The sequence below is a fragment of the Monodelphis domestica genome, chromosome 8, assembly GCF_027887165.1.
Source record: "Monodelphis domestica isolate mMonDom1 chromosome 8, mMonDom1.pri, whole genome shotgun sequence".
NCBI classification, from domain to species: domain Eukaryota; kingdom Metazoa; phylum Chordata; class Mammalia; order Didelphimorphia; family Didelphidae; genus Monodelphis; species Monodelphis domestica.
In genome coordinates, this window is record NC_077234.1 from 159,971,514 (window position 1) to 159,983,663 (window position 12,150).

Sequence of the window (12,150 nt, forward strand, 5' to 3'; positions counted from 1 at the left end):
GAAAGGAGTACCCAGGTATTGTGCTGGCGTCTGTTCTCACATGACCTGCTCAGCTGAGATGGCTTTCAAGAATCCTGACTTTAACTCCAGGAGACCCAGGAATGCTTTTATGACTGCATAGCTGGAAATTCAGTCCTGTCATTTGGTCTTCATCATAGTTGAAGAAGCTCCTAGCACATTTTCAGTCCTGGAATGTAGCCTTAATTGCAAGGTCAGGGCTTATAAACAAGAAAAAGTCTGACAAATCCTACTATTCTATAGAAATTAATTTTGGCTTAGGAATTGATGCCATATCACTTGGCAGACTGTTTCTTTCATCTGTTCTAAGAAAAAGTTTGCTTTCCAAATATTGTTTAACAAATTAAATGAGAATAATTTAGCTATAGGTTTTCATTCTCCCCCATAAATGGGACTACAAATGGTTTGTCAAGGCAGGGCAAGATGTGACCTATGCCTTTGCAATAGCAAAAGCTCACAAAAAGTCATTAACAGTCTAACCCAGAGTGAGTCACTATTGATACTTGGGGAGAAATACAGAATGCTGGTTTTAATTATTTTTATACCTGTATATCTTCTCAGAAGAGAGGAGTTTAGGAAAATACTGGATTGTTTATAAGAAGTTTTTAATTATGGATTGACAGTCTTCTTCTTAGGATAAGTCTCCAGTTTCTTTCCATATTAATGCAATGTGAAGGGAAATCAAGGAAGATCCCCAACCCTCTGGATTTTCACTTTGGGATAAATTTAAGAGGACAGGAAGATAGTAAGTATTTGGCAGGCAATCGTGGATGTGTTGTGATTTGCATTGTGAGAAGGAATACCAACAAAAAAGTCCAGGACTGTGTGAATTTTACCAAATGATAAATCAGAAAGGAAAAGGGAAGAAACTACTTAAATCACTTTTAGGGTTTGATTTCAGAATGTTAAATCAAGAGCAGTTGAAGACTAACCAATAAAGAAAATCACAAACAAGAAAATTATGTCTTTCCATTTGTACTATATAAATGCAATAAAGCTGATTTTTTGCTTAAAACCTGTAATGAACCAATGATTGATAGATGTATTCATATATTTCCATGGGATAATATTATTTCTTTATTTTCTTCTGTGAATGTCCAATTTATGAGGTAATGTACATTATGGCACAGCCATACTCATGTAAAAATGGAGAGTTTACTATACTAATTGGTTTACTAAATCACACATTTACCCTCTCTTCTCTTCTCTTTCTTTTGAGGATATTATTTAAAGGTTATGGGAGGAAAACCCAAAGAGAGTAATATGATATTTAAATTCTTATTTGGGAGAAACTCAGAACTGCTAATAGCAGAGAGGAAGATGAGGGGGTGGGGATGTTGACAGGCAATACTTGAATCTTACACTTATTAGAATTGGCTTAAAGAGGGAATAACACACACACACACACGAAGTTGGATGTAAAAAAATTAATCTTATCCTAAAGGAAAGTGGGAGGAGAAAAGGAGGAGGAGGAGGATGAAGAAGAAAAGGAGGAGGAAGAGGAAGGGAGGTGGGACTAAGAGAAAGGAAGAAGGAGTGGGGAAGGCAGTGGTCAGAAGCAAAATAATTTTGCTTCTGAGGAAGGATAGGGCAAAAGGAGAAAAAAAAGGATAAACAGGAAAAACAAGATGGAGGGAAATACATAGTAATCATAACTGGAAAACTTTTATGGCAAGTTTCTTCTTACAAAGTCCTCATTTCTCAAATATATAATTGAGACAAACTCCTTAAAATACAAGTTTTCTCAGTTGATGGATGGTCAAAGACAGTTTTCAGATGAAGAAATCAAAGCTACCTAGAATCATTGGGAAAAATGCTCTAAATCACTATTGATTAGAGAAATGAAAATTAAAACAATTCTGATGTACCAATTCACATCTATCAGATTGACTGACATAATAGAAAAGGAAGATAATAAATATCAGAGTGGACATGGGAAAATTGTGACATTAATGCACTATTGTTGGAAGTGTGAACTGATCCAATCATTATGAAGAACAATTTGAAAGTATACCCCAAAGTGCATTTTGTTTGACTCAGCAATACCACTACTAGGTCTGGATCTAAAAGAGATTGAAAAAAAGAGGAAAAGGACCTATATATATATATATATATATATATATATATATATATATATATATATATATATAGCAGCTTTTTTTTGTGGTGGCAAAGAACTGGAAACTTAAAGGATGTCCATCAATTGAGGAATGACTAAACAAGTTATGGTATATGATTGTGATGGAATACTATTGTGCCACCAGAAATGAAGAGCAAGATACTTTCAGAAAATCCTGGGAAGATTTACATGAACTGATGCAAAATGAAGTAAGCAGAACCAGAAGAAAATCATACATAAGTAACAGTAATATTGTACAACTGTGAATCACTCATCTATTCTCAGCAATACAGTGATTTAAGACAATCTCAAAGGATATAGGATGAGAAATAATATCAGCCTCCAGAGAAAGAACAGATGGGGCATGAATGTACATTGGAGCATACTATTTTTTACTTTATTTTTGTTGTTTTTTTTGGGGGGGGGTCTGTATTTTCTTTCACAAAATGACTAATATGGAAATATGTTCTGCATGACTGTACATGTATGACCTATACCAAATAGTCCATGTCCTCAATGAGGGGGAAAGAAAAGGAATGAGGGAAAGAATTTGAAACTAAAAATTTAAAAGAACAAGTGTTAACATTAATTTTACATGTAATTGGAAAAAAGAAAATATTTAATAAAAAAGAACTGCTAATAGCTTGCTTACTGTTTAGACCCTCTATAATGCTTATCGCCTACTATATAATAATTATAACTTGCCAAGGAAGAGGAAGATCTTTCTAAATTTTTAATGACACATGACTAAAATATCCTAATACATTCACTATTTTTTCTTTTCCCAAACAAGGAAAAATATTCAATTAGGAAATTCCATTTTGCATTTTAACTAGAAAATGACAAAGTGCAATATTCTTAAGATCAAAGGTTCTTTACAAATAATTTTGACAAGGTATGTAAATAACAATGACCCATAGAAGTTGCCTGGATCCTTGCTGGTCCATCAGTGCGAGCAGTATCACTAAAGGGGAAGTAGATGATTTTTTGTTATAATTAGGTAGTGGCTAACAACATTCTTTAAACTGGTAATTTGATTATCATGAAATAGAACCATAGGATATATATGGATTTTTCAAAATTACTCCCAATGTGGAAACTTCTCCCGGTGCCTAAATATCAATTCTTTTTTAACTTATAGTCCAAAAGAGTTGCCTGAGGCATGAAACTAGTCCAGAACCCCCAGAAAATATGCACAGCTCACTTCTTTATTGTTTTTCTCCTCACTGATATTCCTGTGTTCTGACAAAATTTTATTCCATCCAAAATAAACTTATTTTTTAGAATATATTCTTTATTACCTCCTTACTTATATCAGGCTCATTGAAATCACTGAATTCTTTTCCCAACATTCCTGGCTATCTCTGTGACCCTCAACATGAACTAATGTTGCTTTAAGGAACATGTAGACAAGACTAATTTTGCAACTTAAGTAAGCAGAATTTTATGTGTCTCTTAAATTATAGAACAGACCTAAGGTGAATCCTTACTCACTTGTAGATTCCAGGCGTTTTACATCTCTTGATGTTTCTAAGAAGTATCTCCGAAGAAAAGTGAAAATTATAGCAAGTGGAATTAAAGGGAGAATAATCCATGGGATCACAGCCACAGCCACAGCTATCACGCCAATCACTTGGAGAAATGTCTGAAACAATAATAGCAACAAATGCAACTGTATGTTCAGTAGGAGTTCTTTGGAAAGAAACAACAGACATTTTGGAGGTCATTTTTATCATTTAGCACAATAATAATGGTTATTATTTAGCATCCTGTGGATTACTTAGATCCTGTGGATCCATTTTTAAGAAATTTGTGAGTAGAAAATCTTTGAATATAAAGGTAACAGAATATAATAAATAGTACAAATTAAAAGCAAGAGTCGTAGTTTAGTGGTACTTGAACACTGAGAGATATTTGGAAATACGCACAGTACCTGGCAAATACTATGTACCATACAAATGTTATCTATTATTATTAATAATAATGATAATAATTACTATTTTTATCATAGGATGAGGACTGAAGGGGGCTGGAGGTTATTTCAAAGTGTCCACAAATACATAAGTACACTAAGAATTGTCATTTTGATTCTAAATTAGTCTCTCAAGGTCATACGATATAAACCACTATAATAAGCAAACATAACATTCTGTAGACCAAATAATGGCTTATGAGTGTATATAATAACTGTTTTGAATTCATGAGGACACCAACTGTGGTGAATAAAATAAAAATGGTCATATAAGTTCATTTTTCTGTAAAATATAAACATTAGTGAATTACTAGTATGCTTTTATCAAGTATTTTCTCAAGTTAATCTACAAGCTTAAAATTTAGCCATCATGTGCAAAGAGAAGATTGGAAAGTACCAATGTAATTGGTTTTTGTTTAGTTCTATTTTGAAGAGGATATTAGACAGACATGAGACTCAGAGGGGTGGGGCATAAAATCTATTTCACATGATTTTAATCTGACAAACATTAAGAACGGCACTGTGTAGAAAGAAAGGGCCAGAGAAGAGTCCAACAACCAACATGGATAAAGGAGTAAAGGACGTGGAGAGGTGGCCTGGTCAAATGAATCATAAAGACAAGATTTTGCTAGACACTGGATAGCTAAGGAACAGTTAACTGGAGCTCTCATTCTCTAATATTCTATGATAATTGACAGGCAGTCCTAAATCTATTGTCTTTAAAAATAAAACCAAACCACCAAATAAAATGGGCCTAAAGTGTCAAGTTTCTCAGTCAGTGAGTGTATGCCTGGGCATCCAGGGGCTGTACTGGTCCATTATCTCATGTGATCCTTCTGGATTGAAGGGCATGGATTGCAGTTCCCATTTTGCAGATGAAGAAACTTGGGCACCAAGAAATTAGGTGATATACCTAAAGTTAATAGGAGAGTAAGAACCCAAGTTCAGCATTCTTTTAGAGGCTTAATTTAATGTCTTAAAATGAGCAAAACAATAAAACTTCTCACCCCGTGGGATAAAATAAAAGTACCCAAGAGGTTATCTTGTAATATTTAGCTAAAGCCTCGGGCAAAGGAGTAGGTAAGTATGAAACTACCATTTTTTTGATACTTAGGAGAAAATATATTAGGTCAAAATTAAATTCCTTTCAAGGTCCCAGATCTGAGCAAGACACCTTAAAGATGTCAAGGCACCCACAGAGTAAAGAGGTAAACAAAATTATTCATGACTTTATTCTAGAAGTTAATGGAGGAAGATAACTTCAGTGAGGCAAATAACATATTCACTGCTATATTCTGAAAACAAAAGTTAAAGACAAGGGATTTTGATAAAAGTATCTGCCCAACCACCCAAAGACTGCTTTCCTGAAACCAATCTCATCTTCTCCTCTCAAGTCCTACAACAAAACTCCCTACTGACTCCAAAGAGCCCTTAATTTTCAGGCTGCATGTCTGACAATGCAAAATCCCTTAGGCCAGAATCTAAGTCATACTTATTCAACGCTGCAAAGACCATTAAAATAACAATAGATCCACACGACCCAGATGATTCAGACATGTTCCTGAGAATCACCCTTAGACTAAACTGTGCAGAGTATGATCACTAGGGAGAAAAAGCACCCATCAGTCAGCATTTATTATTTATTAACAATGTACTAACTCTGTGTCAGGTGCAGAGCGAAAGAAAGAAACTGGATTTCTACCTTCAAAGAACTTGCAATGGATTAGGGTGGGGAGGGTATATCTACGCCTATGTAACTATATTCATAATATGTACCAAAAAATGAGGAGAACTGGGACACGGATAAAGGAGTAGCTGCATTTGTCAGAAGGAATGGCTTTGTTAAAATGCATGCACTTCAGTTGCATGTAGAGAAAAGCAAGTGTTCTAAAAAGCAGGTGATCAAGGAGAGATTGCATTCCAGGGATGAGAGAGGACAGGGACAGAGGAGCATCACGTGAGAGAACAGCCAGGAAGCCAGTTTGGCTTAAAGGTAGACAACTGAAGAAGAAGGATGGGAAGGACTTGAAAAGCTAGAAAAAGAAGTTTGAATTTGATCCTCGTAGTTAAGAAGGAGCTACTGTATTTCACTGAACAAGACATCTTTGATAGCAAGAGTAGGGGGCTCTTAAATAGAGAAAGCATATTTTGCACTGAACAAAGAATCAGTTTGAGATGGCTGCTAACATTTCTGCAGTGTCAGTTCAAATGATGATTTAGTCATTTGCATTTGACCCCAGGAGCCTCAACTTTCTTGAGTTATGACTCAACTGCAAAGGCATTGGCATCATTGATGTCAAGAGAGCACTGCTATTTGCCCAATTAATTACCATTTTACAAGAAAAAACCATGTAAATGGATCTCGATAACCAAATATCTCAAATTTAAACATAAAAGTGTGGTTAGCTCATTTTTCATTGCCTTGCCACGTACTGTATAGTCATCCTATTCAATCAACACTTTGTTTTCCCAACTACTCTTTGGTCTATAAATCAGACACCTTGATTCTGATGCTACTGAGCACAATAATCTGAGTATAAAAGATTTCAAGAACACAAAAAGGAAGTCACTTTTTGGGACTATTTAATACAATTGAAAATGAAAATAAATTTATCATTTTCTCTTCAACGTAAACTTAGTTGATAAGTCCCTGCCAAAGGAAATCTAAAAAAAACAAGGTTATGAATGAGAAGAAATTACAAGAAATTAAGCTGTGTTTAATGGTTGTATGCCTTTTTGGTACAACTACTAGAGAAATGAAATTCTGTTGATCATAAGTCATTAGATTAGAAATCATTGAGTTATAGTCTGATTCCATCAGAAAAATAATTTCTAAAGTGCCCAAGTTATTTATACCATGTCACTGCCAGGGTGAATATCAACTGTACTGTTTGTAGATAACCAAGCATGTCTGGAAGAATTTTTCATAAGATATTCTGAAGAAAAGAGGAACGAGTTGTCAGTAAACATAGTCCTTTAACATAGGATGAAAAAAGTGCAAGCTCAGAAGATGAAGATTTAAATCCCTACTTTTGCCACTTAATGAGTTTTGATCAAGATTTCTCTCATCTGTAAAATGGGTATAATAAGACTTCAATTGAGTAATTTTCAGGTTTGTTGCAAGAAAAAATGAAAAAGAAAAGACATTTAACAAAACATTCTATAAATGCAAATTATTATTCTCTAGTCAAAGGCATTAACTCTAATAATTTTCTAAGAGATTTATTATCACAAGTAGTCACAGACTTGTGAGATTACACCTCAGGGAGCCAAAGTACTTGCCTGCAGAAACCAAACTGAATAGACAGAGGGCAGATAAATAGAGATCTCTTTGTTAAAACTACTAAGCTAATGAAAACAAAATAAAATCCCTCATGTGCAACTGCTACAGGCTGGCAATTTGGAGCACATCCAGCAGAGGGCAACCAGGAAATCATAACATAAGGGGATCTATTGAAAGAACTGAGGATTTTTAGTATACAGAAGAGTAGGCCCAGGAGGGGTCATTAGAACTGTCAAAAGTAATTGTTCAAAGTATTTGAAAAGTCTTCATAAGGAAGAGGGATTAGGGTTTGTTTAAGGAGATTTGGGGGGGGGGAGCTACAGGATACTATCAATGAGTAAACGCTATAGAGAAAAAAATTTCAGCTCAATATAAGGAAAAGGTTTCTTTTTTTTCCCCCCTTTCAACCCATACCTTCCATCTTAGAATCAACACTGTGTATTGGTTCCAAGGCAATAGAGCAATAAGGGCTAGGCAATGGGGATTAAGTGAGTTGCCCAGCTAGGAAGTGTCTGAGTCCAGATTTGAACCTAAGGCTTTTTATCTCTAGCCTTGGCTCTCAATCCATTGAGCTACCCAACTGTCTCCAAGGTGAATTTATCTAATAACAATAAACCTGTCCAAAAATCAAATCGGCTGCCTTGGGACATGATAGATTCCCAAACATCTTCAAACTGGAAGCTGGATGGTCATCAGTGGGTTTTATGTGCTGGGCTATACCATTTCTGAGATTTATTCCATCTCTGCAATTTTGTCATTTTGCCTTAAGGAAGCCACTGATGAACAACTTCAGGAGAAAAGGAGGATAGATTTTGTGGTTACTCTCCTCTTTAATATCCAAAATTTCAACTTGTTAATCAATCACTAAAACCATACAAGAAAAATACACAAACACTAAAACTCTGTCATATGATTGATACAGTAGAATAGTGTAACAAATGTCTTTCTACATTAATGAGACACTCTACTATCTCGTTTTCAGTCTAATTATTCACAGAAGCAAGCAGAAAATTTCAAAAACAAGCAAGCAAGCAAACAAACAAATTTTAAAAAGCCCGAATCATTACTTTTTTTATTAGTAGGAATAAAGTTGAGGAATGTAAACTTTGTGGCTGGAATGATGCCAATGTCCACCTAAGTTTTTCACTTCATTTTTGTCTTGTTTACATGTTGATACTCTATGCATAATAAGCATCTATCAAACTTAAAATTTTTTTTAATTTTTAAAATGTAATTTAATTTTTTTTTACCAATTACATATCATAAATTTCTACACAAGTTTTCTGAAGTTATACGATCCTTTCCTTCTTCCCTTCCCACTCCCAGAGTAATTCAGTCTGGGTTATACATGTATTATCACACAAAACATTTCCATGTTATTTATTTTTGTAAGGAAATAATCTTATAAAACCAAAACTCCAAAACACATACCCAAATAAGTGAAAAATCATATACTTTCATCTGCATTCCTACTGCAAGTTCTTTTTCTCAAGATAGATAGCATTCTTTGTCATAAGTCCCTCAGAATTGTGCTGGAACATTGTATTGCTGATAGTAGCAAAGTCTATCTACATTTGATCATTCCACAATATTACTACTACTGTGTAGCATGTCAAACTCTGATGTTAGGTATTCAGTGCCAAGATTATTTTGCACTCAACAATTTTTCTTTTTATTCTAACTGTACTAATTTTCTTTGTGCAAAAACTTTTTTTTACATTTTATTTAATTGATTAAGAAAAATTTTCCATGGTTACATGATTCATGTTCTTTCCCTCCCTTTCTCCCACCCCCAACCCGTAGCCAACGTGCAATTCCACTGGGTTTGTGCAAAATTTTTTTTTCATTTTATTTTATTTTATGAACTGAAAAATTTTATTTAATTAATTAATTTTGAATATTTTTCCATGGTTACATGATTCATGTTCTTTCCCTCCCTTCCTCCCTCTGCCCCTGTAGTTGACGTGCAATTTCATTGGATTTTACTTGTGTCATTGATCAAGACCTATTTCCATATTATTGATAATTTGTGCAAAAACTTAAAAAAATTATGCAATTAAAATTGTCTACCTTATCTTTTATGATTACTTCTCTTTATCAACAATTCTCACTCTAGTTGTGAAAGGTATCACCACCTGATCTGTTATTTTTTTTTTAAGAATGAGATTTTAAAAATTTATTTATTTAGGTAGTTAGGTAATGCAGATTGACCTCCAAACTTGGGAGTCAAGAAAATCTGAGTTAATAATCAAGAGGATTATTAGCAAGGTAAAATGATGGCAATTCTCTCACAAGGTTGGTATAAGGAACAAGTCAGTTATCTTGTAAAGCACTATATATTTAGATTATGTGTTGATTTAAAGTTTATCATGATATGTGGTATAAGATTGTGGTCTAAGCTTATTTTCTGCCAAACTGCCCAGTAGTTCTTGCCAAATAGGAATGTTTTCATTCAATGGTTTGTGCTTTTGCTTTTGTTAAATACTCTGTTCAGTTCCTTCTGATTCAAGTTTATCTAGTATAAGTTATTGTAGTTTTCCATTTTTATTCTAAATCTTTCATTCTGCCAAATGAATGTTATTATTTTGTCTTGTTCTATAAAATATTTATTACTAGATTGGAAAACTGAAATATTGCTGTCTTTTTTATCATAGTCATGGTCTCAAGCATATACAACAAAAATCTCTCCAATCATCTTTACTTCTCTACTTTATGATTGTTATGAAATCTTTATTATTATACATGTATTAATGGTATATATTAATGGTATATTAATGGTAAAAAACACATTAAAGGGAAAGGCAAGAATTTTTAAACTTTCTACAGTTATTTCTCTCAGAATTTGTGTTCCTGAGTCATATATTTACCATGATATTTGAAACCTCATGTCCAGAGAGCTGAAGGTGAAGCTCTTATCACCATGACTTCCTTGCTACTGCCAAACTATGAAAATGCTTACAGCAAGAGTTCTTAACCTAGGGCCTGGGAACTTGTTTAAAGAAATGTACTGATAAATGCACTTCAATTGAGCTGTATTTCTTTTAAAATTATTTGTATTTTATTTTGTTTATTTAAAAACATTGTTTTGAGAACGAGTCCCTAGGTTTTTACCAGACAGCCAAAGGGGTCCATGACAGAAAAAGATGATGAATTCATGTTTTACTCTATGTATTTGCTCCCCTTAATTTGTTTTTTGATCAATGAATTCATCACACATTGCAATGACCCCAAACCCTATCTCTTTTAATGTCAATATTCTCATAAGCCTATGTTGGTTTTTAATAACAAAATAACATGATATCTTAAGAATCAAAACTGAGGTGACCTAAAAGGCAATGGAGAAATTTTAGGGGGGTAGAAATAGGCTGCAATATATTACTAAAGATAACTTGTGCAAAAGAAACAGTGTAAGAGAAAACATAAAGATTATGTGTGATCAGAAAGGGACATAGGCCAGTTACACAAGGAAATTCAGGCACCACAGACAGATAGCTACAATACTGGTACTCAACAAATGTGGAGAGACTTAAGCTTGACACAGGATGAGAAGCCAAGAACAGGTTGTAATTTGAAGGCAGAACCAATAACCGTGAGTTTATACATTCAGTGAAATACTGATGAAATTTGTCTATGACTTATTTAATAACCTTGCCAAAAAACACGGTTAATACTTTATACAAATATCAAGTTATCAGTGCAGCTATTATTCTAAGTCTTTCCCAAAGAAATTTACATTTTATTGAAATACCCTAAGTTTTACTAAAAAAGATCATGCATAGAGATGACACAATGTTAGAAGACACAGCTAACCCTGGAAGACAGTGATTAGATCCCAAAAGATCCTGACAGCTCAATGAGCAAATGGGGTAATGAGGTGACCAAAAAAGAAATGTAATCTTAAATTGCATTAAATGTCAAAGATGCCACAACGCAAATATATACTCAATACTACTACCTTGACAATCTCTTTCTCTGACTGGGGAGCTCTTCCATAAACTTTCAGTGGAGGAGTATCACTATCAGCCATGCTCACTCCTAACTATTTTAGCCCATGCCTCCCTATGTAACTTCTGCATCTCTGCCCCTTGCTGATAACACCACCTCTTCCAGGGTCTCCTGCTGGAAAGGATGAGTTAAGGTTCCAAATCTCCATATGAGGAGGCTAGATACATTCAATAGAAAATCATTTCAGCTCAGGACCTCCAAAGACTACTGTGGAAAGGAAACAAGACTGACAGTTTGTGGGGGAAGGGCCCAACTGGGAGTGGCAGTTGGGTCTTGTGACTAGCACTTCCTTCCTGCAGGGAGTGGCAGTGGGGTGTTGTGACTAGCACTTCCTTCCTGCCGGGTGGGACTTGGGTCCTGGTGTTGGAGGAGAGGGGAGCTTGTTCAGCCCAGTCTGGAGTGGCATGCTCTTCTTGGTTCAGCCCAAAGACACAGGCTTCTAAAGGTTAGAATTGTTCTTGTTTGCTTTCTGTCTATTGCTAAGATTCTGAATTAGAACAACAAGAGTAGAAGGAGTGGGACAAACCCTCCGCCAGCCTCTAGGGCCTGGCCCTATACTCTGAAGCTAAGGAAAAACTCCAATTCCAACTGGATTATTAAACTTTATATTATTTGAATTCGCAGTCAGATAAGTGGACTATCTTTTCTGGTCATAGAGGGAGCTGAACTTCAGTTTCAGTCATTCAAAGACAAACGGTCCTTATTGGACCCCTGCTGTTTCCTCTCAGCATGGGGCATCTCCCTCCCTTGCCT

General features: G+C 34.8%; 1 protein-coding gene across 1 annotated transcript in view; it reads right to left on the reverse strand.

Annotated features, from left to right (window-relative positions):
- Positions 1–12,150, reverse strand: part of ABCC4 (ATP binding cassette subfamily C member 4) — a 291,071-nt gene that overhangs the window by 66,763 nt on the left and 212,158 nt on the right. Inside the window, exon 21 of the mRNA XM_007501391.3 lies at positions 3,632–3,782. Coding sequence (XP_007501453.1) covers positions 3,632–3,782 — 151 coding nt within the window. The remainder of the gene's footprint in view (positions 1–3,631; positions 3,783–12,150) is intronic.